This window comes from Oncorhynchus clarkii, chromosome 10, assembly GCF_045791955.1.
Source record: "Oncorhynchus clarkii lewisi isolate Uvic-CL-2024 chromosome 10, UVic_Ocla_1.0, whole genome shotgun sequence".
NCBI lineage: Eukaryota > Metazoa > Chordata > Actinopteri > Salmoniformes > Salmonidae > Oncorhynchus > Oncorhynchus clarkii.
Genome location: NC_092156.1, coordinates 35,448,716 through 35,472,169, shown reverse-complemented (window position 1 = coordinate 35,472,169; position 23,454 = coordinate 35,448,716). Strand labels below are relative to the sequence as shown.

The following is a 23,454-nucleotide window of genomic DNA, read 5'->3' as shown; positions in this document are numbered from 1 at the left end:
CCATTTTGGTCAGGGAGTTGTTCAACCATGGTTTGCCAGTGCTGTGATAAGACATTGTGCCATTATGACAACATTCCATTAAAACGATGCAGTCAATCCACAGCCATACACTGGCTGGAATCAGTAGATGACAGGACTTACAAATACAAAAATGTGGACATTTATGGTCTTTGTTTTACTTTCCTGCATAAGTCAAATCCGGATTATGCCTCTACTGCCATTTATTCCAATTAGACTGGGTTGGATTTCTCCCTGACCAATATGGCTGCCATTTTCACCCCATTCTGGAATTTTGAGGGTTTATGACATAGCCTCTCTAGTATTTGAATAGGACTTCTATGGTAGGCCCCCTCCCCGAACAGTCGTAAAAATATAATAACAATTGCTGTAACACTGCAAAATGTTCTCTCAGCATCATGGCAATGTGTAGAATAGCAGGAAAATAGCTTTAAAAATGCTAAATTATCTCTGCCTCATTGCAAAACATGTAGAATAGCATGAGATTAACTATAAAACTGCAAATTGTTATCCTTACCCGATGGCAAAATGTGTAGAATTTTAGGGGGGGGGGCTAACAGGTGGCTATCGTACCTCTGACACACAGACTAAGACACAGATACACAAACGCTCCACATTGCCACCAGTAAAACATGAACCATTTGGTTGAATCGGAAAGTCGACCTGCATTTGACAAGTCTAAACAGCACAGCCATACCAGAGGCCTCTATCAATCAGCTGAGCATGGAAATCATAAACACTTCCAACTCTGAGCTGGTGGGAATCATCTTTCACATAGATTTACTCACTACTGCATGCAGCGGATTTTAGTTGAAACATTATAAAAAAGAAGAAACCAGCACACTGCTCTTGACTGACAGCTGTCACTATGGTGACTGATCATATCTCTAAGAGACTGACATAAGCCAGTCCTTAAGTTTGTGGAGTACAGATACTTGTGGCAGGAGACAGACGGTGTGAGGCTGGGACAGATAAGGAGTCTTACCTGTACGGAGTTTGAGTACGCCCCTCTCTCCTCCATTGGCGGGAACACCTGCCGTCCTGCTCCCCTGAAGAAGCGAAACAGGGCAATAAGAACCCACCGCAGCATAATGCCTGTGTTTCTATTGCTTCCTCTTATCTCTCTGTCTCTTTTTCTTTATCTCTGTGTTTCGTTTTCTATTTGTCTCTGTCCTTCAGCCACTAATAATACATTTCTATCAGTCTCTTTGGCTCTCTTCATCTATTACTCTCCTGGTTGTCAGAGTAAGTGGAGACAGTCTCAGTACATAAACAAGCCTACACATTTCTGTGCATGCTCCAGGCTTCTCTCTCGTTCTAACACTCTCTCTGTCTCTCTCAAGACTCTCTTCAAATCTCCTCCCCTCCAACATTCTCTCCACTCAGCCCCACCCCCCTTGTCTGTCATAATAATACTGTGAGTGGGGTTATTATGTTGTGTGTGTGTGTGTGTGTGGTTTAGGCAATCCGTATGTTCACACTTGTATGAAAACTGCATGTTTGTGTGAATGTCTGTGAATATCCCCAATGTCATCCCCACCTGCTCCAGAACAACTGCAGGGTTCCAAAAACAGACAGAGGAGCAAAGAGGAAATACCTTCAGAAGTATCTCACTCTCCCCCCTCTCTTTCGCTCGCTCTCTCACTCACACGCACGCTCACACGCACGCACGCTCACACACACACACACACACACACACACACACACAGTGATATTGATCTTTAAGTGCCGGTGAGTGAGAGAGATATTGTTTCAGACCAGGGTCAGAGAGGCTTGCTGGCTCAGTGGGGGTTGCCTTTGTGCAAGCTCCTGTAACAGAAGGCTTCATGGAGCAACATTCTATCACATTAGCTTACAATAGCACTGTCAGGTTGGTCTTTAGAGTACCGTAGGTAGCCTATGATAACTAGTTGGTTTTAAATGTAATTAAATTAAGGTATTAAGGTATAAGTTTTAATAATCCAGGAGGATGATTGTTACATCAATTTGACATCAATGATGATGTTTGGTCCCATGATGAGGCATCTCTATTGACACAAGATCCATTTGACTCTGAGTCATATTAGCAACAAAACAGTCAAGAGGTGGTAGGTAGCATCATATGACTTTCCAGATAAAAGGTTTGGTTAATGATAGGCAAAGGCTAAACACAGATAGGACATTGGGGGAATAATATGCAACACAATGTCCTTTATATGATAATGAGGGCAAATAACAAAGACCCTGATATCATAACAGGCCTGTCCCCTGTCAAGAGTTACTGAAAAGATTTTCAGTTACCTACTGAAAAGCACAGCAAAGAAAACAACCATAAATCCACCAGCATGTGCAATTGGCATAACTTTGAAATGAGACACAGATAATAAGACAAAGAAGGGCCTCCTGAGTGGCGCAGCGTTCTAAAGCACTGTATTGCAGTGCTTGAGGCGTAACTACGGACCTGTGTTCGATCCCATGCTGTGTCACAACTGGCCATGACCAGGAGTTCTATAGGTCGGTCCACAATTGGCCCAGCGTCGTCTGGGTTAGGGGAGGGTTTGGCCGGGGGGGCATTATGTAGCTCATTGAGCTCAAGCGACTCCTTGTGGTGGGCCGGGCGGGTGCAGGCTGACTTCAGTCGTCAGTAGAACAGTTTTTCCCCTGACACATTAGTCCAGCTGGCTTCCTGGTTAAGTGGCGGGTGTTAAGGAGCATGGTTTGGCGGGTAATGCTTCGGAGCACTCTTGACTCAACCTTCGCCGAGCCCTTTTGGAAGTTTTAGGGATGAGACAAGATCATAATTGAAATTGTGAGAAAAAGGGGGAATAATAATAAGACAAATAAAAGTTTATATGCTCGTGTGGTTCTATTAGCTCTGAATAAAATAAACTCAATCTCCCATCAAGCATAAAAACTGAATTACAGTATATGGGTCTTTCTATAAACTAGGGTATCAGTGAGGATTTCCTACACTGGACAACTTTTTACAGCTGTGGATAAGTAATTGATAACAATCTGACAATTATTTTCATGTCATTACATTAAGACATAAGGGGGGGGGGGGGGGGATCATAGCTATATTCAATGAAATTCACAAGTTGATTTAAAACCTGTTTAACAATTTATCATGGTTGGTGTCTTGGCGGATTTGTCCAAAATCGTGTGACATAAAACCATTTCTGTAGTAACCAAAGAAGTGTTAAACAAATCAAAATGTATTTTATATTTGAGATTCTTCAAAGTAGCCACCCTTTGCCTGGATGACAGGAAAATAAATCACTCCACAGAGCTGGGCTTTATGGAAGAGTGGCCAGAAAAAAGCCACTGCTTAAAGAAAAAGGCATGTGGGAGACTATGTCTGGCGCAAACCTAACACTTCTCATCACCCCGAGAATACCATCCCCAGCATCATGCTGTGGGGATGTTTTTCATCAGCAGGGACTGGGAAACTGGTCAGAATTGAAAGAATAATGGTTGGCACTAAATACAGGGAAATTATTGAGGGAAACCTGTTTCAGTCTTCCAGAGATTTGAGACTGGGACAGAGATCACCTTCCAGCAGGACAATGACGCAAAGCATACTGCTAAAGCAACACTCGAGTGGTTTAAGGGGAAACATTTAAATGTTTTGGAATGGCCTAGTCAAAGCCCAGACCTCAATCCAATTCAGAATATGTGGTATGACTTAAAGATTGCTGTACACCAGCAGGAACCCATCCAACTTGAGGGAGCTGGAGCAGTTTTGTCTTGAAGAATGTGCAAAAATCCCAGTGGCTAGATGTGCCAAGCTTACAGACATACCCCAAGAGACTTGCAGCTATAATTGCTGTAAAAGGTGGCTCTACAAAGTATTGCCATAGGGGGGTGGATAGTTATGCATGCTCAAGTTTTCTGTTTTGTTGTTTTATTTCTTGTTTGTTACATAAGAAAACATATTTTGCATCTTCAAAGTGGTAGGCATGTTGTGTAAATCAAATGATACAAACCCCTGCAAAATCTATTTTAATTCCAGGTTGTAAGGCAACAAAATAGGAAAAATGCCAAGGGGGGTGAATACTTTCGCAAGCCACTGTATATGTTGTTATATAGGTGAGGCCAATTTGCATATACTCACATTTATTCCTCTGGGTACAAATGTGGAACTGCATGAAAATCATTTTTATTTCAAACCATTTTGAAATGTTTATCTCAATGTCACACATTAGCCCCATTGTTTATAGAGAGGACCATATCTCTAAATGGTTTAGTGAAAATTATGTGCATGAATAAAATAAACCAACTACCCCTGAATGAGAGTTGACTAGCAGAGAGTTAATACAAATATTCACTTGAGCAATAAGCAATTTATTGACATGACCAAACATGAGATTTAGACAAGCAATACAAATTATTATTAAAGCTAAGAAAACATTTTATAAATGTTTTTCTTCATCTACCGGTATTACATTTAACTGTCTCTCTATTCTGGACAGTACGTTGTTATGAGTGGAAACTGAGTGGAATATGTCAGTATTGTAACGGAAATGGTTAGCATGCCATTAGATAAACACCTCACTCGTATTTTGTCCTTCAGATAGCCTTTAAAGATTCATGACACCAGAACACCACCAGAGAGATATATTCCTTCTTTAGTTTCTAATCTAGCCCCATGAATGACCACTGAAAAAGTTATTCTAAAACATTTTGGACCTGCAATTGGCATGCGGGGCTTCTATTAAACATAGACATTTTTAAATCAATGTCAGGTAATTACATGACAGACCAGTCAGCAAGATCTACATGTCTGCAGGATGAGGAAGTGAGAAAAGTTGTTCTAAAATTCCATAATGAACGTAGCATTTGTGTGTCAAGTATGTGCAGGTTATGGTAACGTATAAGCTTAATGGGGGTGGTGATGTAAGAACTGGGGGTGAATGGGAGTGCATGGTTGTTACCAGGGGTGACTGAGCCACTTCACCAGCCCTGAGTTCCTAATGTAAAGCCATTACCCACACAGCCTCATGTCTAATGACATACAGCTGAAAAACAAAAGGATATTAGAAAGCCCTTTTACTGAGCGAGAGGCACTTAGCCCCACAAGAGCACCAATAAAACTTTATGGGCGATTGAGAATGGTGGTGGTGGTGGTGGGGGGGGGGGGTTTAATGTGCTGTAGCAACATGCCAGAGATCCAGTCTTAAACCCTTTAAGGTACATTAACATTACAATATAACCTAAGAGAATAATATTATAATGACTATCTAGTACAGTGTTTTAGGCAAGCCATATTTCCACACAGACATATCAAAGGCTAAAACAAACTATTTGCCAACAGAGATCTCGGGTGTGCCAATAATCTAATTTTGTGTTTCTATGGTGATACAGCTCTGAAGGAGAAATCCTCAAAAACTATCTGACAGCCCTTTTATTTCTCCTACAGTAGGACTGGATATATTAAATCGTCAATGCGTTGGCTTTTTATTATTTAACCAGGTAGGCCAGTTGAGAACAAGTTCTCATTTACAATTGCAACCTGGCCAAGATAAAGCAAATCAGTGCGACAAAAACAACACAGAATTACACATGGAATAAACAAACGTACAGTCAATAACACAATAGAAAAATCAACCAAACAAGTCGAGCAGGATTTGAAGTGCCAAAGCATCCTGACTTCAGACATCAAAGGAATGGTAGGATAATGATTTTAAGAAATATAAAAACTAAACACATTGTATTCAAAAGACACAGTTTAAATGTTGAATGACATACAATGATATCAACATTGCTTAATCACAATAAGGTTTTCAGATACCAATTCATAATTAGCCTAGAGAGAGAGAAACCTCTTGGGCTGCGACCAGCCAGGCACTGGACAACAGCAACAAGATCAGTCTTCTTTCCCTGCTCTAAGGGCGGTGTCTAGCTAACCTTCCCTCAGATTCATTTTTATGTTAAGGTACTGTTAAAGGATTAGTCCATTAATAAAAGTGATACACTGCACATCACTGTAATGCAACAAGCTGTGGTCTTGAGTAATGACAGGGTTGAAATCCTGCTCTCCAATAATTACTAACCACCACTGTTACCATAATGACATGAACAGAATGCTCAGTGTCTAAACTTAGATGGTTTTACGATTGCAGCTCTCCAACCTTGTCATTATGTCCCAATCAAAGGAGCTTCAAAGTCAACATGACATTTAGATTATTTTTCTCACGTGCCTCTAATATTTTTGTTTAAGTTCGTTGTTGTAGTGTAGTTCTATACTGCTTCCCCTACTATTACCCTCAGGTCTGTATGTTTTCATTTCAATATACTGTAGAATGAAACTGTCTCTGCTCTTGTTGGGTATAATGGGTGTGGGTGAGGGCTATACTGTAGAATGAAACTGTCTCTGCTCTTGTTGGGTATAATGGGTGTGGGTGTGGGCTATACTGTAGAATGAAACTGTCTCTGCTCTTGTTGGGTATAATGGGTGTGGGTGAGGGCTATACTGTAGAATGAAACTGTCTCTGCTCTTGTTGGGTATAATGGGTGTGGGTGAGGGCTATACTGTAGAATGAAACTGTCTCTGCTCTTGCTAGGTATAATGAGTGTGGGTGAGGGCTATACTGTAGCTGTGGGTTAGAAATAGGGTCAAATCAACCATTATAATAGAGAAAGACATTATTTGTGGTTATTAACTTAAAATAACTTGTTTAAAAATATTTTTGAGAAGAATTGAAGATGCAAAAAAGTATCTGGAAGATACTTCTGTGATGGAAAACCAGGATTAGGTTATTTCCCCTTCTGCCTTAGATCAGGAATCTGGACAGGAAGCTGCAGGACACAGGTCACTATTGTGCTATATGAAAAAAGAAAATGAAAAAATAAATCAAATAAAGAGCTGAGGAAAGTAGAATATGTTGCAGTCACACAAAAGGACACTACCTGGAGGTTCATAAAAGTGGCCAGCCACTTGATCAATTCGTTCTTTGATTCACAGCACAGGTACCTAAGAAGATTGCGAGAGGGAAGACGGCGGGGTTAGAGAGGCTATACCTTTACCATGATCCTCAGTGCACTAGTACCTACGGTTTACCCATCTTTAGTTGCTACTAAAGATACTCACCACTGCTGTTTGTCTCGTTCTGCCTGCTCACACACTACAGTCATCCCCCAGCTAGAAGAAGAGGAGGGAACTTACATTGTATTGACAGCTGATATGGAATAAATAGCCAAATGGTTAAGAAAATAGACCAGTAGTCATTGGAGGGTTGCTGGTTGACTCTCACCATGATGGTGGCTGTAGCCTCTTCTTGATGCCATAGTAGACTTTCAGAGCATGGACTTGACATTCCCTCTCAGGCTGAGTACTCTAGTAAAGAGTACAAATGGACAATTGTAGCTATACTGCCACATACTGTAGGTACTTCATACAGTCACAGAATAGGCCTACACATCCTCCTTCCATCCTCTGTTACCTTTACTTCTTTGTAGAGCCTGAGAGAGGTGCCATCGAGTACACAGAGGCGTCTGCTGAAGGTTCTCTTCCCCCTTTGACCCTTCTCATCACTGAACTTAATCATGCTGTTTCTGGACACGTCTACCATGGCCGCTGTGAGAGGGGACATACAACTCTAATTCACTTCACTGTGCTGATTTTCAACCATATCATTAATTAACACGTTGCCTTCCCCCTTCCCACCCTTCGGATTCCTTTTCTGTTGTCAAAACTATTCTTCACAGAGAGTATCTACAATATGTAATTTATTCAAAAGTGCTCTTGACTGGACTGGAATAATAATATATACATCGGTAATCATGCATTTACCTATGTAGATTAACATGGCCTCCATGTAGCAGTTCCGCTTGACCACCAGGTGACAGCCTTTACCCAGAGAGAAATAGATGGCCAGCGCTCGTTCCTGGTGGTGCAATGGACGCTCTGTTGGGGGAATCAGAGAAGACACATTGTATTTTACCACTAGTTTGCAGTTGAGCATTAGCGTTCATCATCAATATAAAGATATATAAAGATATCACACTTCATTCAGCTTATACATTTAAAAAGGGACTTGGCAACTGTAACTGAGGTGTTCTAATTACCCATCTCCTGGTTGTCGTTGACCAGGAAGCAGCTCCAATAGTCCCCCTGCTGTGGAGGGATGTTCCCGCGTCTCAGGACCTCACACACTAGCTCCTCAGCACTCACTGCCTGGGAGATCTGAGGGAGAAGAACAGGCAGGGTTAGCATTAGGAGCGGGCAGGGTTAGCGTTAGGAGCGGGCAGGGTTAGCGTTAGGAGCGGGCAGGGTTAGCGCTAGGAGCGGGCAGGGTTAGCGTTAGGAGCGGGCAGGGTTAGCGCTAGGAGCGGGCAGGGTTAGCGTTAGGAGCAGACAGGGTTAGCTTTAACAAGCAAGTGAACTTATATGATCATCTGGGCACAAAGCATTGCAGAAGAACACCCCATACTGTCGCATTTGGATTCTAAGGTGAAAGGTGAGAGTGCACATGGAGCTGACCTGAACCAGCAGCTCAGAGCCCTCCTCCTTCCTCTCCAGGTAAATCCCACAGATGGTGAGAGGTGAGGGGGTCCCCTACAGAGCAGATTGAAGAGAAAGACACATCAGGCTAACAGCCATCCTCAATCCAGCAAATAGTAAGAGATAGACAGGTCATGGAAGGATTTAATAATTTCAGTTGGGTGGGAAACAACTGCTGCAAGGGGTTCTGAAAATGTCATCATGCCATAGGTGTATGCTCACCTCCTCGGCGTGTTCTTCCTGTGCTTTGATGACATGAGAGATCATGTCCAGCTGCCTCTGAAGCTGCTCAGCATTCACCTGCCACACAGACAGACACATCCATCCATCCAATTGATCAGAACATTTAATTTTGCTTCTTGTGACAACACAATACATTTCCCTCCATTTATCTATTATACATCAGTGATGTCATCAGTGTGAGACAGACCCACTCACATTGAAAATATCTTGGTAGTTCTGGATGAGCTCCTCTACCACCTGTCCTGCGCTGTTATCAGTGCCGTCCGCCTGGAAGAGCGTGGGACCAAACACAATGGCCAGGTTGTGCATGTTCATCTGATTCTCATCTGCAAAGCACTGAACGCTTTGGGAACAGAATCAACATATTTGTACAAGAGATTTCTCAACAGCGATGCATGTCTTGAACTTTCAAAGACAAATTAGTCAATTATCTATATATAAACAATACAAATTCTACAAAAGAGACTAACCAGAATGGAGGGAAGAAAAAGAGAGAAAAGAGAAGAGGACAGGCGGACAGAGGTGGAGAGTTGAGGCTAACCAGTAGAGGTGGTTGATGACAGCCCCCAGGGTGGCTCTGTTGACTGGGGGGAGGCTGTGGAGGAGGGCCTTGTACTGGGACACTCTCTCTCTTCTCTCACTGACAGCTGGTGGATAAAAAAGAAAAACACCTACACATTACAGCACAAAACTCCTTGTCATGGGGCTACCAATGATACGACTACCAAGACGAGCAGTGAAAAGCAGTGTTGTGGTCATTGTGGTCCACCTGTATTAGAATGAGGGTAGGCCAGACTCACTAGTGGTATGGAGCCATGGCAGAGAGGCCTGATGGCCATTGAAAACCCCCTCTCCCACTTCCCTGAGGAATCTCTTCAGGACGTTGGCCACATTATCCACCTGGCACACCCCTTCACTCAGACGAACCTGACGGGCGTCATGGCGGAGAGAGAGCAGCAGGGCGGCGATCTTAGAGTTCACACCACACCTCCGATAGATGCCCTCTGACTTCAAACCTGGAAAGGGGGAGGAAAACCCCCCCATAAACAAACACATAACCACTATATCATTAACACAGGCTTACAAAGACACTGATAGAATCGAATAATGGAGCTGGTAAGAGCACATCTTTTGTTAGGTATCTGTCCCAACCGATGCCATGCTAGGTCCACTTACCATGCTGTGTGATGTAGCTAATGCAGCGGTCCACGATGACAGGGACTTCTGTCTCAGTAAGCTGCTGCTGGTCCAGGGGGCCGTCTCCTCTCCCTAAGCCCTGCTGGATGCCACTCAGCCAGCCCTGGTAGTCAGGCCTCCTGTCCCCCTCCAAACGCAGCCTCCTGCCTCTGTCCACCAGCATCACAGCAGCAGCTTCTTGCTCCACGGCTGGGACAGCACATCACATTACATCACACACTGTCTACTTTAATTGTCAACCAAAGTAGCTCTATTAAAAAGTAATGTATATGTCACTAACATTCTTGGTCCACCAAAATAAAAACACTTCTCCCTCTGCAGTACTTCCTTAACCTACAGTTAGGGAAGGTATTCAGACCTTTTGACTTTTTCCATATTTTCTTATGTTACAGCCTTATTCTAAAATGTATTAAATAAATGTTTTTCTCTCAATCTACACACAATAACCCATAATGACAAAGCAAAAAATGTTTACATTTTTAAAGCTATTTCTTTTATTTTTAAATGGAGCTCAGATGCATCCAGTTTCCATTGATCATCCTTGAAATGTTTCTACAACTTGATAAAAGTCGACCTGTGGTAAATTAAATCAATTGGATATGATTTGGAAAGGCACACACCTGTCTATATAAGGCCCCACAGTTGACAGTGCATCTCAGAGCAAAAACCAAGCAATGAGGTCGAAGGAGTTGTCCGTTGAGCTCTGAGACAGGATTGTGTCAAGGCACAGATCTGTGGAAGGGTACCAAAACATTTCTGCAGATTTGAAGGTCCCCAAGAACACAGTGGCCTCCATCATTCTTAAATGGATGAAGTTTGGAATCACCAAGACTCTTCCTAGAGCTGGCCGCCCAGGCCAAACTGAGCAATCGGGGAAGAAAGGCCTTGGTCAGAGGTGACAAGAAATCAATGGTCACTCTGACAGAGTCCAGAGTTCCTCTGTGGAGATGGGAGAACCTTCCAGAAGGACAACCATCTCTGCAGCACTCCATCAATCAGGCCTTTATGATAGAGTGGCCAGATGGAAGCCACCCCTCAGTAAAAGGCACATGACAGCCCGCTTGGAGTTTGCCAAAAGGCACCTAAACACTCTCAAACCATGAGAAACAACATTCTCTGGTCTGATGATACCAAGATGAAATTATTTGGCCTGAATGCCAAGTGTCACGTCTGGAAGAAACCTTGATCATCCCTACAGTGAAGTATGATGGTGGAAACATCATGCTGTGGGGATGTTTTTCAGCGGTAGGGACTGGAAGACTAGTCAGGATCGAGGGAAAGATGAATGGAGCAAAGTACAGAGAGATCCTTAATGAAAACCTGCTCCAGAGCGCTCAGGACCTCAGGCTGGGGCGAAGGTTCACCTTCCAACAGGAAAACGACCCTAAGCACACAACCAAGTCAACGCAGGAGTGGCTTCAGGACAAGTCTCTGAATATCCTTGAGTGACTGAGCCAGAGCCCGGACTTGAACCCGATCAAACTTCTCTGGAGAGACCTGAAAATAGCTGTGCACCGATGATCCCCATTCAACCTGACAGAGCTTGAGAGGATCTGCAAAGAAGAATGGGAGAAACTCACCAAATACAGGTGTGCCAAGCTTGTAGCGTGATACCCAAGAAGACTCAAGGCTGTAATCGCTGCCAAAGGTGCTTCAGCAAAGTACTGAGTAAAAGGTCTGAATACTTACAGTAACAGTCAAAAGTTTGGACACACCTACTCACACCTACTCACTTAAGGGTTTTTCTTTATTTTCACTTTTTTCTACACTGTAAAAAAAAATATGAAATAACACATATGGAATCACGTAGTAACCAAAAAAAGTGTCAACCCCCCAAAAAATGAGATGGTTTGGGATGAGTTGGACAGCAGAGTGAAGGAAAAGCAGCCAACAAGTGCTCAGCATATGTGGGAACTCTTTCAAGACGGTTGGAAAAGCATTCCAGGTGAAGCTGTTTAAGAAAATGCCAAGAGTGTGCAAAGTTGTCAAGGCAAAGGGTGTCTACTTTGAAGAATCTCAAATATAAAATATATTTTGATTTGTTTAACACTCTTTTGGTTACTACATGATTCCATATGTGTTATTTCATAGTTTTGATGTCTTTTGATGTATTTTTCAATGTAGAAAATGGTAAAATTAAAGAAAAACCCTGGAATGATTCGGTGTGTCCAAACTTTTGACTGGTACTGTACATAAATGTGATATTTCAGTTTCATTTTTTATACATTTGCAAAAATGTCTAAAAAACTGTTTTTGCTTTGTCATTATGGGGTATTGATTGATGAGGGGAAAAATTATTCAGTCCATTTTAGAATAAGGCTGTAAAGTAACAAAATGTGGAATAAGTCAAGGAGTCTGAATACTTTCTGAATGCACCGTATGCCCCACTGTGCCAGGTTCAGGTGTGACTCACAGAGCTCCTGTAGTTTTCGCAGGTCGATGTTATCCACTTGGTCTTCTCCGTGGAGGAGGAGGAGCAGTCTGGAGCCCCCCAGGGAGAACCAGCCCATGCAAGGACAATGGAAGCTCTGGCCCGCAGTGTAGCGCAGCCGGCCCACCCGCTCAAAGGACCAGCCCACCAGGTCCTCTGCTACAGGGGGGACCAGGGCCTGACACACAACAAGACAAGGCAGCAGCTATACATAAAACTACCATTTACCAATATATCATAATACTAATTGAAATCGAGTGTTAAAGAGGTGTGGTTACCTTGCCAATGACCTTGATCCACTCCCTCACCGTGTCAGGGGAATCCTCTCCAAACAGGTAGACTCTCCCAGAGTCATGGTACAGCTCAAAGGAATGACCATAACTGACTCAGCAGGAAACACAAATAGAATATATACTGTACAAATATAAACATTCTTCTGAAGCTCACAATGTTTTGGATTAAAACACTATCTATCGTGTTGTCTTACCCATGTTTCCCTTGGGGATTGACCACCAGACAAAGGACATCACTCATCTTCATCTGTCCACTCTGGCTGGAGCTCTTCTCACTCTCATAGTAGCTGAAGTTACCTTGATTCAAAGAGCACCAGCGACGACTAAAATCTACATGTTCCAAAATGCTACAATTAGCTTACGGTAACTGAATTTACATTAAAACAATGTCACTTACCAAAAAGGAATATCAAGTTCGAAATGTGCAAGTTGCTCACTAGTTCATCTGAAATTCAGATCTAAAGCATGTCCAAAAAATTCACAAAAAATGTAGTTTACAAACAGAATATCAAGAATGACCCACCTCCTTTAGATTTGCGCTCTGTAACTGCTCGTGTTGAGGAGGCAGTCTTGAACAGATAACCAGTGTGTGAGATGGGGAGAGCAGCCTCTAAGATTGTGTGATCTCCAGCCCTTGACCCTGGGAGCTCTGGAGAGAGGAAAAACATATAACACTGATGATGTCACCTCTACTGAACAATGAAATACAACCCATACATTTGTGTTCAACACAACCATATGATTGATGTTACATTGCAGGCATGGATTACAGAGAATTTGATTTGATGAATGAGGCTGGTTTCATTGCTCCTACCTGTGTTGTGGTTGTGAGTGAGGAACTCCACCTGAAGTGTCTGTCCATAGTGCTGGGCCACGGACACAGGGCTGGGCAGCTCTGGATCACCTGTATAACAGTTCACATCTGCTCCACAGAACACCAGCGACAGAGTCTCCAATACATCACCTGTCTGAATGGTGTTGCACAGAGCCTGAGAGATAAGGAAAAGGACAGAGAGGGGAGAGAGAGGAGGAAGCGAGAGAGAGAGAGAGAGAGAGAGAGAGTGAGAGATAGAGGGGGAGGTAGAGAGATAATCAAGGAGCAGAGAAGACAAGTCTGAACTTTTGAGAGCAACAGATGGAGAGAGAGAGCAAATTAGAGAAAATCTGAGCCTCACTTTGTTGAGGGCTTCCTGTTGGCCAAACAGTGCATGGTAGCAGCGGTATTTCCCCTGGCAGTACTTGGCAGTAACAAAGCGCTGGCGCTCCTCTCTGTCACTTGATGGACAGAGCATCTCACTTGGTGGAATGTTAGCTGCCCAGAAAAGGTTTACTTTGTCGTTACCTAGCAACAGGAACAGCTGGTGAACAGGGAGTGACATTAGAACCTTGACCTGAAAAACGAGTTATTTTATTAACAGGGTGAACAATGACAAACATCTAATTTTCAAAGACAACATACGTGTATAATACAATTATACAAATAAGATAGAAAGCATAGTGTGAGGAACATAAACAGAGGAAGCCAGTCATATGGGTGGTGAGAATGCAATGTTACTAATCCATGTAATCCATGTAGAATACAAATGAGAAACTGTACCTACCTGATTTTCAGTCCACGCCTTTTCATCCATCTTCAGACTGCGGACTTTGGACACACTCTGGCCCAGGCCCATGTGCACCCCTAAACCACAGAGAAGTGGATTAAAGAGAGTTAGATTTCAATATCCTCTACCAGGCACTGTTATCTAACATACCAATGTGATACAATTTTTGTTAACCTGACATATTTGAATATGATCATTATAGAATCTAATCAAAGCTTTTGAGTCTTGATCCATTAGTTTACGAGGCTGGACTGACCTCTGGAAATGGTTCTGTACCTGCACAGCATTTGCAGAGGACCACACACAGGTTGACAGAGGCCCAGTCTGGGTGGGGGGCGCCACAATCTGCACAGCGCTGGTTGGCCTCCTCAGACCAGATCTTCTGGGCCACCGCGTTGCTGGACAGAGAGTGACTGACACAGTCCTGCAGGGCCTCAACCCACTGCTCCCTCTGCTGCTCCGACTCGGCCACAAAACTAACCACACAGAACAGAGGTCACAGGGGTTTCACTGTGGGATGTCATTAAAGGGTCAAAGGTCAGTCTCACTCACCTGAATGTCCTGTAGATGGTGGTGAGGTTGAAGGACCGTTTGTCTGTGCCCTTCACAGTACCCAAATTCATCTCAATGGAGGTGATGCCAACACCCTGGCTGTGCTCCTGATGACATGAACATCACAGTTTTTTAACATTTCTTAGCAACTCAAAAATGTAGCTAGTCTTAGCTGTTTGAATGGCAGCCTCATCACATAAATTGTGAATTCACTGACTGGCTATAGCTAGATCATCTATATCCTTATCTGCATGAGTAATCATTATTGATATCAATGTTTATTCCCCAAATATATGTGTCTCCTCACAGTATAATTTGTTTAATTTCTGATCCAGAAAATTACTCATAAAAGCCATATCTGTAGCTATGTCATCCTTGAATTGTACAGACAGAAGATGACATCTTCATCAAAAAGTAGAAATGACAGACAAAATGTAGTGATAAACAAAAATGTTGTTGAGGCTAATTTAATTAAGACTAAATTAGCATTATTATTAAGTGTTATGATTTATATGGAGACCTTGGCCTGTCAACTTTAAGAATACATAAAGGACTTTCATGCACGTTTAAAAAATATATATTTCAGAACAAATGCATGCACACATGCACCGTGGATACACACCTCAGCGTTCCTATAGAGGAAAACACTGTCGGCACAGATGACTACATAGAGCTTGGAGCGCAGTCCACTCATCTCCAGGTATCCCTGCTTACTAATGAGCGAGACTCTACTAGCACGCTGTCCACACGTATCACTGAAGTTCATAAGGGACTTCTCCATGCTGTTACAACGCTGCTGAATAGTCTCTTTCAGTACTGACACCCATTCCTCCCTGACGGCTGAAAACACACACACACACACACACATCAAATCAAATTGTATTTATCACATGCACCGAATACAACTGGTGTAGACTTTACATCAATAACGCCCACAAATTACTCATATTTCCTCATTGTGACCATTGTTACTTTAGGCTGAACACTTACTGTTGTTCTCAGCACGGAACAAGAAAGTCCTGTTCCTTGTCACCACCTCAAACTTCTGTCCTCCAACATCAAGCACTTTAGTGACAGACAGTATGGCTATGATCCGCTTTGAGTAGACCTCCTGATGAAAAGAAGAGAGGACGAGGAAGAAGAGGAGGGGCTATAATAAGTAAGGTATTAAACAGTAGACAGTGTGATCTGTGAACCTATGTGTGGCTCTATGGAAGACGTCTGGACCTTCTCATTTTGAAAGTATCGAAGGTACTGTGCATCCAACATCACCCAACGCTTCTGGAAAACAAGGGTCCTGCAGATAAAACAGAGATGACTTACACTCTCATGCATACACACACACACATGCATGAACCAACACACAAATGCACACATGCATGTACAAGCACACAAACCCTTCTCTCTTACCCCTGAGGTGGGGTCTTGTGCAGCCAGCCCATCTTGATAACAGGTGAGTGGTGAAAATCAGGGTTGAAGGATTGTGACAGTGTGCAGCCAAGATAGATACTGTCTTCATCAACAGATGTTCTCCTGAGATATTAGACACCCACATAAGCAGCAAGGACATGAATGTTCCCCTTATCTCATCATGTTTGCAATAACAAAAAACATGTCGACGAAGGCTTCACACACAAACTCACATGTAAAACAGTTCAACAGAAACACACCTGTTTTCCTCAATGTCCTCGTACTCAGCCTCATCCACACTAAACTGACTGTGGAAACAGTTCTGCATGGCCCGCAATGCATCCTCCTATGGTGCAGAATACAAAATGCAAACAATGGATCAAAATATCATCCTTCACACTTTAATAACTTGTGTACAAAAATAACTCTGGCATGTGTACAATCGCTAACATAAACGCCCAACATTCAATCGCTCTAAACATCTGTAATCACACACAAGAAGAGGAAAATAGTACATTCAAGTAGTACATACACACCCACACATACAGATGTACAGTATAACTTACATTGTCTGCCATGACATCTGTGTCTGGCCTCTCTTAACTCCAGAACAGCTATACAGGTTAGCTGTGACAAAGAGGTGGAGACAAACAACTGAAGCCAAAGGATTACAGTAAAGGAATCGTTTCTCTGTTATGCCGCGTCACAGGTCCCAATGAAAAAATGTGCCCGGACAGGTTTACCTGATGATACTGAATAAACTCTATTACATACATCACATGTCAGCTAGAGTCGATTGTTTACATTTTACGAAAGACAATGGCTGTTTGACATGTATTACCCCTGCATGTTGACTCTAACCAAATAATCAAACATAAAGTCAGAACTATGAACAAGTGTTGTAACCTCACAACTGCTGGTAAGGAAGTAAATTAATACAGTAACTTTATACAATAACTCAATAATTATTCCCAAAGTCTAGAATAGTTCAAATAGATGAACTAACGGGTTTGGGTAAGAAATGGGTACTGTAATCTGGCCACCTGTTTGGGATGGTGAGCCCCATCCCTGTGACAATGGCCCTCTCATCACAGCAGCTATAACAGGAAGTGTGCTTAAGAAACTGGCATCAGAGAGACTAATCTTCCTCATGAAACTGCAATAACCCTGAACAAACAGACTTTATTTGACATTTACAGCAGCTTCTCCATGACTCCTAATTCATGTCATGGCACAGGACCACAGGCATAGAAGTAAGGTATAATAATTGACATATTGAGACAGTGCAACTACAGGTGAACCTGTACAGTCTGACCTGTACTGTATCTTCTGTAAATTCTACCGTATATTATAAGGAATATAACTCATTTTAATTCTATGAAGAATACCACTTGTTTTTGAAAGTGCATTCACGACAGTCAATTTTCATCAGAAAATATATGATTATTATAGAAACAGATTTGCGAACACAGCAGGCAGGTAAAGCATAGCAGCGAGGGGCAATCTGTGACCTTACCTGTAGCTCTTAGACTCTTGTAACTCTCTGCTGAACTGCTACCTTTGTACATAAGATGTTGGCGATGCAATGACACATGCTCAGTAATATCAATGTACTGGAGTGATAATATATCCCCAAAAAAGTAATTTTCCTTTGCAATAGTGAAGTTTAGACTCACCAACCTTAATAGTATTCTTCCCTCTTCTCTGGTGAGTGACATGAGAGAGTTGAGAACATTCCTCTCTGTCTAAATTAGGAAATTATGGTACTGTATTGAGGAAGAGGGTGTGTGTGTGTGTGTGTGTGTGAGAGAGAGAGAGAGAGAGAGAGAGAGAGAGAGAGAGAGAGAGAGAGAGAGAGAGAGAGAGAGAGAGAGAGAGAGAGAGAGAGAGAGAGAGAGAGAAATCAATGTCATACCATAACAATAAATAATAGAGTCATCTTGCAGTCAGTTGGGATAGCTGGCCAGATGTTCCAAAGTCAAAACATTGTGTTTACCAGTAAGCAGTTTGCTAGATTAGCCAGCGATTCCTGGAAGTACTATAATTAATATGGGAAGTATCCTATCTGATGTTAGCCAAGAGGCGGACTGTGTACTGTGTAACAAAGACTTTGTCAAATGTTTGTTAGATTTTTTGTTGAGTGGGTCACTAACCACATTTCCATCCAGTTTGTATGTGAGTAAAGTCATATCGTATTTTTAAAAATCACTACAGCTGTGATGGAAACAGGAAGTTTCCGTACAATTTTATAAATGCTGACTGATCATTTGTTTGTTCGACATGGTGGGATCTTTTTGTGTCGGTAAAAATAATTAGGCACAAAATCCAGGGTTCGCAATCAAATTCAAGGACCTTCAAGTACATGTTTAAGCACTAATATTTATTTTCAAGGACCCTGAATTTGTAATACTTTAGTTCCTATAATGCAAGTGTTTCTAGTCGCCACCAGATGGTAGAATATCGCCACAAACTCATGAGAAGAAAAAAACGAATACTAAACTCAGCAAAAAAAGAAACATTCCTTTTTCAGGGCCCTGTCTTCCAAAGATAATTTGTAAAAATGTAAATAACTTCACAGATCTTCATTGTAAAGGGTTTAAACACTGTTTCCCATGCGTGTTCAATGAACCATAAAGAATTAATGAACATGCACCTATGGAACGGTCGTTAAGACACTAACAGCTTACAGATGGTAGGCAATTAAGGTCACAGTTATGAAAACGTAGGACACTAAAGTGGCCTTTCTACTGACTCTGAAAAACACAAAAAGAAAGATGCCCCGGGTCCCTGCTCATCTGCGTGAATGTGCCTTAGGCATGCTGCAAAGAGGCATGAGGACTGCAGATGTGGCCAGAGCAAAAAATTGCAATGTCCGTACTGTGAGACGCCTAAGACAGGACGGACAGCAGATCGTCCTCGCAGTGGCAGACGACATGTAACAACACCTGCACAGGATCGGTTTCCCAGTGTTGTAATGAACGCGCTGCTAACAGTGCAAATCCGCTGTAACAGGCGAACATAACGAGCACACATGAATTGTTCATGATTCCACTCGTTCGCAGAGGTAGGCGCGATTAGAACTCAGATCAAGAAGCCTTCAGAACGTTGAACAACGCTGGGAACGCCACAATAACTGTCTAAACGATCATTAACAAAACAAAAAGGCGCGTAAACGCCATTTCACAAATAAAAAGGGGCGTAACAGCGTTTACCCTCCACTACATCCCAGAATGTGTCTGGTAAAACCATTCATAAACATCAATAATCTGCCAGACAGTATTGAATCTTTGTATGTATATATAAATATTAGTTTATTTTTGTTTATTAAACACAAATAAACAAAAACAAAAATATATATATATACATATATATACACACACACACACAAATATTTGTTTATTTTTGTTTATTAAACACAAATAAACAAAAACAAAAATATATATATTCCCGGCATTATAACTATTCAGGGCATATTTTTCCGTGGGCATTGCGTATACTCACTTCTTAATACCCACTGATACGTACCAAAGTAGTGTAGTGGAGGTATACGCAGTTTCAATTAATAAGGCTGTTGGAACAGATCAGAATGTTTAGCTTGTAATTTTTATAAACTATTCGGCGCAGCAATGTAGCAGCGGCGGTAGAACTTCGAGGGAATGTTCCAAAATGCAATTTGCGGGAAAACGCTGTTTTAAAATGTGCACGGCACATGCGAGCGGTTTCATGAACAGAGATGGAAATATCCGTTAGAAATTTAGGAAGAGGGGAGATTTAAATATGAAACAACTATCATGGGTTGCTAATATGACTACGATAATGCCTTTGGCTGCTAGACAATGAAAGAAAGTTGAAAGAAAATCAATAGACCAGGAGAAAGCATATGAGTAAGTCTTTATAAAAAATCCTTGCTTCTATGGTGAGATTCTTGCTATAGGCTGCATTCAAGTAAGGAAAGACATGCCTCATAATATGAAGTAAAACGTCCAGGTTTCAAATAATTAAGCAATATAAAAAATACAGCTATGATAATGGTAGGCCTAACCATCTTCTGGTAGATGGAAAGGCTTTCCCAAAAATCTTCTCTATTAAATGTTAGCTACAGTAGCTACAAAGCAGCCTAGCAACCTGTCAGAATGATATCATAATTATTTGAATCAATCCAGTAGCCATTTATTTTTCAAACTCCAACTCGTGTGCTACAGAAACACTGCTAAACAAACAACAGTGCTAGGGGGGGCTGGCAGCACTAACACACTATTTGGGAGACAGAGATGCTAATGAATATCCACCAACAAACTTAATTCTAGAGTTGGCTGAATATGTTTTGACGTATAACTATTTCTGGTTTGATGATGAATACTACCTCCAAACGAATGGAACATCGATGCTCTACATTTGCTCCGAGCTATGCTAACCTCTATATGGGTATTTTTGAAGTGGGTGGTGTGGTCAAGAAACACTGGCATATCTTATCATCGGACCCAGTTTTGCCGGCTGAATTTAAATATCCACCACGTATTGTGTATAGGAGAGGTCCCAATTTACGCGATAAATTGGTTCATGCCAACTGCCAGCTCTTTTACGCCCTCTACCAAATGGTAGCTATAAATGCAGAGGAAGCGCACAGTGCAACAATATGATGAAGTGTGAATATTTCTGCCACCCACACACAGGAAAACGGTTCCAAATAAATGACATTATTACGTGTTACACCACCCATGTTATTTACATTATTAAATGTCCACGTGGACTCTGTTATGTCGGTAAAAGAACCCGCTCTCTCAAACAGAGAATTAGTGAACATAAAAGTTAAATCAGGAGAAACGACAGGGATTATCCAGTCGCTGTACATTTCAATGACCTGAAGCATGACATTTCCACCTTTAGATGTTGTGGCATAGAGAAAGTTAAGATATCAGACAGGGGAGGAGACATTGATAATACTCTGAGTAAAATAGAATGTTTTGGGATTTTCACCCTCCAGACATTATTTCCTAAAGGACTTGATGAAATGCCTATGTATGTTATGTTGTGAATTTGAACATGAAATATGTGTCTCTTGTAGATTATTCTGACGTTTTTTATACGATGTACCCAGTGACTAATGAAAATGTACTATGTCCTCATTGAGATTTACAGACGTGTTCAATACGCCTTATTTATACACTTTTGTAATATTTATGAAATGCATATTGTTATATTTGGTAGCACTTAGTTGTTTTTCCTTTGCCTCCAACCCCCTTCGATGTGTAGAACGGATGTGGGTGGGGCCAGGTCTACATAGGGGTGCACTTTTTTTTTTTTTATCACAAAAGCTTTGACGAAGGCGGTGTGGCCGATGCGTAAACTTATTAAATATCGGTGATATTATCTAGAGCAGTGTGCGGTTTCCTTTTTCCTTCGTGGTTTTCTGTTAAAAAAGTGTGACTTTGAGACTGAAAATCTGAAACCCGTGATTTAAAAAATATATATATCTGTTTCAATGGTAGGCCTACTATTAAAGGCCCTTGCATGGTCAATCTGACGTATATTGGCTGTGCAGCATTTACGGTGATATGGCCACATTTTCGGATCAAGCATAAACTCGCTTTTAAACAACTTTCACAGCACAGTACAGCTTGGGTTGGCCTGACTGTGAAAGACCAATATCGGATTTGTCATTTAGTTAATGCAGTTTGTTTCTCTTATAATTCTTCACACAGGGCGTCTTTCCTTAGCGTGGCGGAGCGTTTGGAATGACAGTTTTTTGTTTGTTGTATACCCACTTCTCCACGAACCACTAAACCACTGGTAGAATGAGTGAGCTTGCCTAGGAACCAGCATGCGAAACACGTGAGGAAATATAACTTGGTAGTCTGCCTGGACCATTTTTCTAATATTTTTCATATTAACATATTTGATTATTTTCTGTTTTCCTCGTTTTAATTCAAGTACTTTTCAAATATAGGTATTCCTATATTTACATTTCAGAGTGCCAAATTCAAGTACTTTAAGCACCTCAAGCAACTTGTGCAAATCCTAGAAATGGCGGTGGAAATGCTTTTATGCACAGAAATTGATATAATAACCATCATATCCAAGTAAACTTGGAGTCACATGATGATATGGTGTGTGTGGTCGGATTGGGAAACCATTCAGTTTATTAGGCTACAGATGAAATCAGTGGTGTAAAGTACTTAAGTAAAAATACTTTGAAGTACTACTTGACTATTTGGGGGGGGATCTGTACTTTAATATTTATATTTTTAACTACTTTTACTTTTACTCCGCTACATTCCTAAAGAAAATATGTACTTATTACTCCATTACATTTTCCATGACACACAAAAGTACTCATTACATTTCGAATGCTCAGGCAGGACAGCAATTTGGTCCAATTCACGCACATATCAATATAATGCATCTTCATCCCTACTGCGTCTGATCTGGTGGACTCAATAAACACACAATACTGAATTTGTAAATTATGTCCAAGTGTTAGAGTGATCTGTCTGAAAAACAAGAAAATTGTTTCATCTGGTTTGCTTAATGTGCTTTATCTTGGCCAGGTCGCAGTTGTAAATGAGAACTTGTTCTCAACTAGCCTACCTGGTTAAATAAAGGTGAAATAAAATAAATAACAAATAATATAAGGAATTTGATGTATACCATTTACTTTTACTCAAGTATGTCAATTTAGTACTTTTTTTCATCACTGTACTTCAGTAAATCTAAAACCAGATACTTTTAGACTTTTACTCAAGTAGTATTTTACGAGTTGTGTAAAGTACTTAAGTATAAATACTTTAAAGTACTACTTAAGTTGTTTTTTTTTAGTATCTGTACTTTACAATGTATATTTTTGACTACTTTTACTTCACTACATTCCTAAAGAAAATGATGTACTCTTTACTCCATGCATTTTCCCTGACGCCCAAAAGTACTCGTTACATTTTGAATGCTTAGCAGGACTAATTCACACACTTATCAAGAGAACATCCCTGGTCATCCCTACTGCCTCTGCTCTGGCGGACTCACTAAACACATGCTTAATTTGCAGTTGTGTAAAGTACTTAAGTAAAAATACTGTGCGCGTTTTCTTGGGTATCTGTACTTTACTATTTATATTTTTGACTACTTTTACTTTTACTTCACTATATTCCTAAAGAAAATAATGTACTTTTTACTCCATACATTTTCCCTGACACCTAAAAGTACTTGTTACATTTCGAATGTAAAATGGTC

The 23,454-nt window shown here is 41.3% G+C and overlaps 2 protein-coding genes across 2 annotated transcripts in view; both read right to left on the bottom strand.

The window, feature by feature from the left end:
• LOC139418360 (cGMP-dependent 3',5'-cyclic phosphodiesterase-like) overlaps window positions 1-5,293 on the bottom strand; it is a 55,559-nt gene extending 50,266 nt beyond the window's left edge. The window contains 1 exon segment of the mRNA XM_071167752.1: window positions 1,004-5,293. Coding sequence (XP_071023853.1) covers window positions 1,004-1,108 — 105 coding nt within the window. The 5' untranslated portion in view covers window positions 1,109-5,293.
• Window positions 5,294-5,438: 145 nt separating this feature from the next.
• Window positions 5,439-17,010, bottom strand: LOC139418359 (arf-GAP with Rho-GAP domain, ANK repeat and PH domain-containing protein 1-like). The gene is made up of 28 exons (XM_071167751.1): window positions 16,797-17,010; window positions 16,491-16,576; window positions 16,231-16,353; window positions 16,048-16,117; window positions 15,811-15,931; window positions 15,443-15,660; window positions 14,821-14,927; window positions 14,545-14,744; window positions 14,266-14,345; window positions 13,840-14,022; window positions 13,479-13,653; window positions 13,188-13,313; window positions 12,859-12,994; window positions 12,650-12,752; window positions 12,354-12,549; window positions 9,920-10,129; window positions 9,544-9,759; window positions 9,285-9,390; window positions 8,939-9,086; window positions 8,723-8,800; window positions 8,480-8,554; window positions 8,065-8,182; window positions 7,790-7,903; window positions 7,440-7,573; window positions 7,251-7,333; window positions 7,088-7,138; window positions 6,907-6,970; window positions 5,439-6,820 (listed from the first exon to the last, which is right to left on the bottom strand). The coding sequence occupies exons 1-28, from the start codon at window positions 16,806-16,808 to the stop codon at window positions 6,776-6,778; spliced, it is 3,378 nt and encodes a 1,125-aa protein (XP_071023852.1). The 5' UTR covers window positions 16,809-17,010; the 3' UTR covers window positions 5,439-6,775.
• Window positions 17,011-23,454: the final 6,444 nt, after the last annotated feature.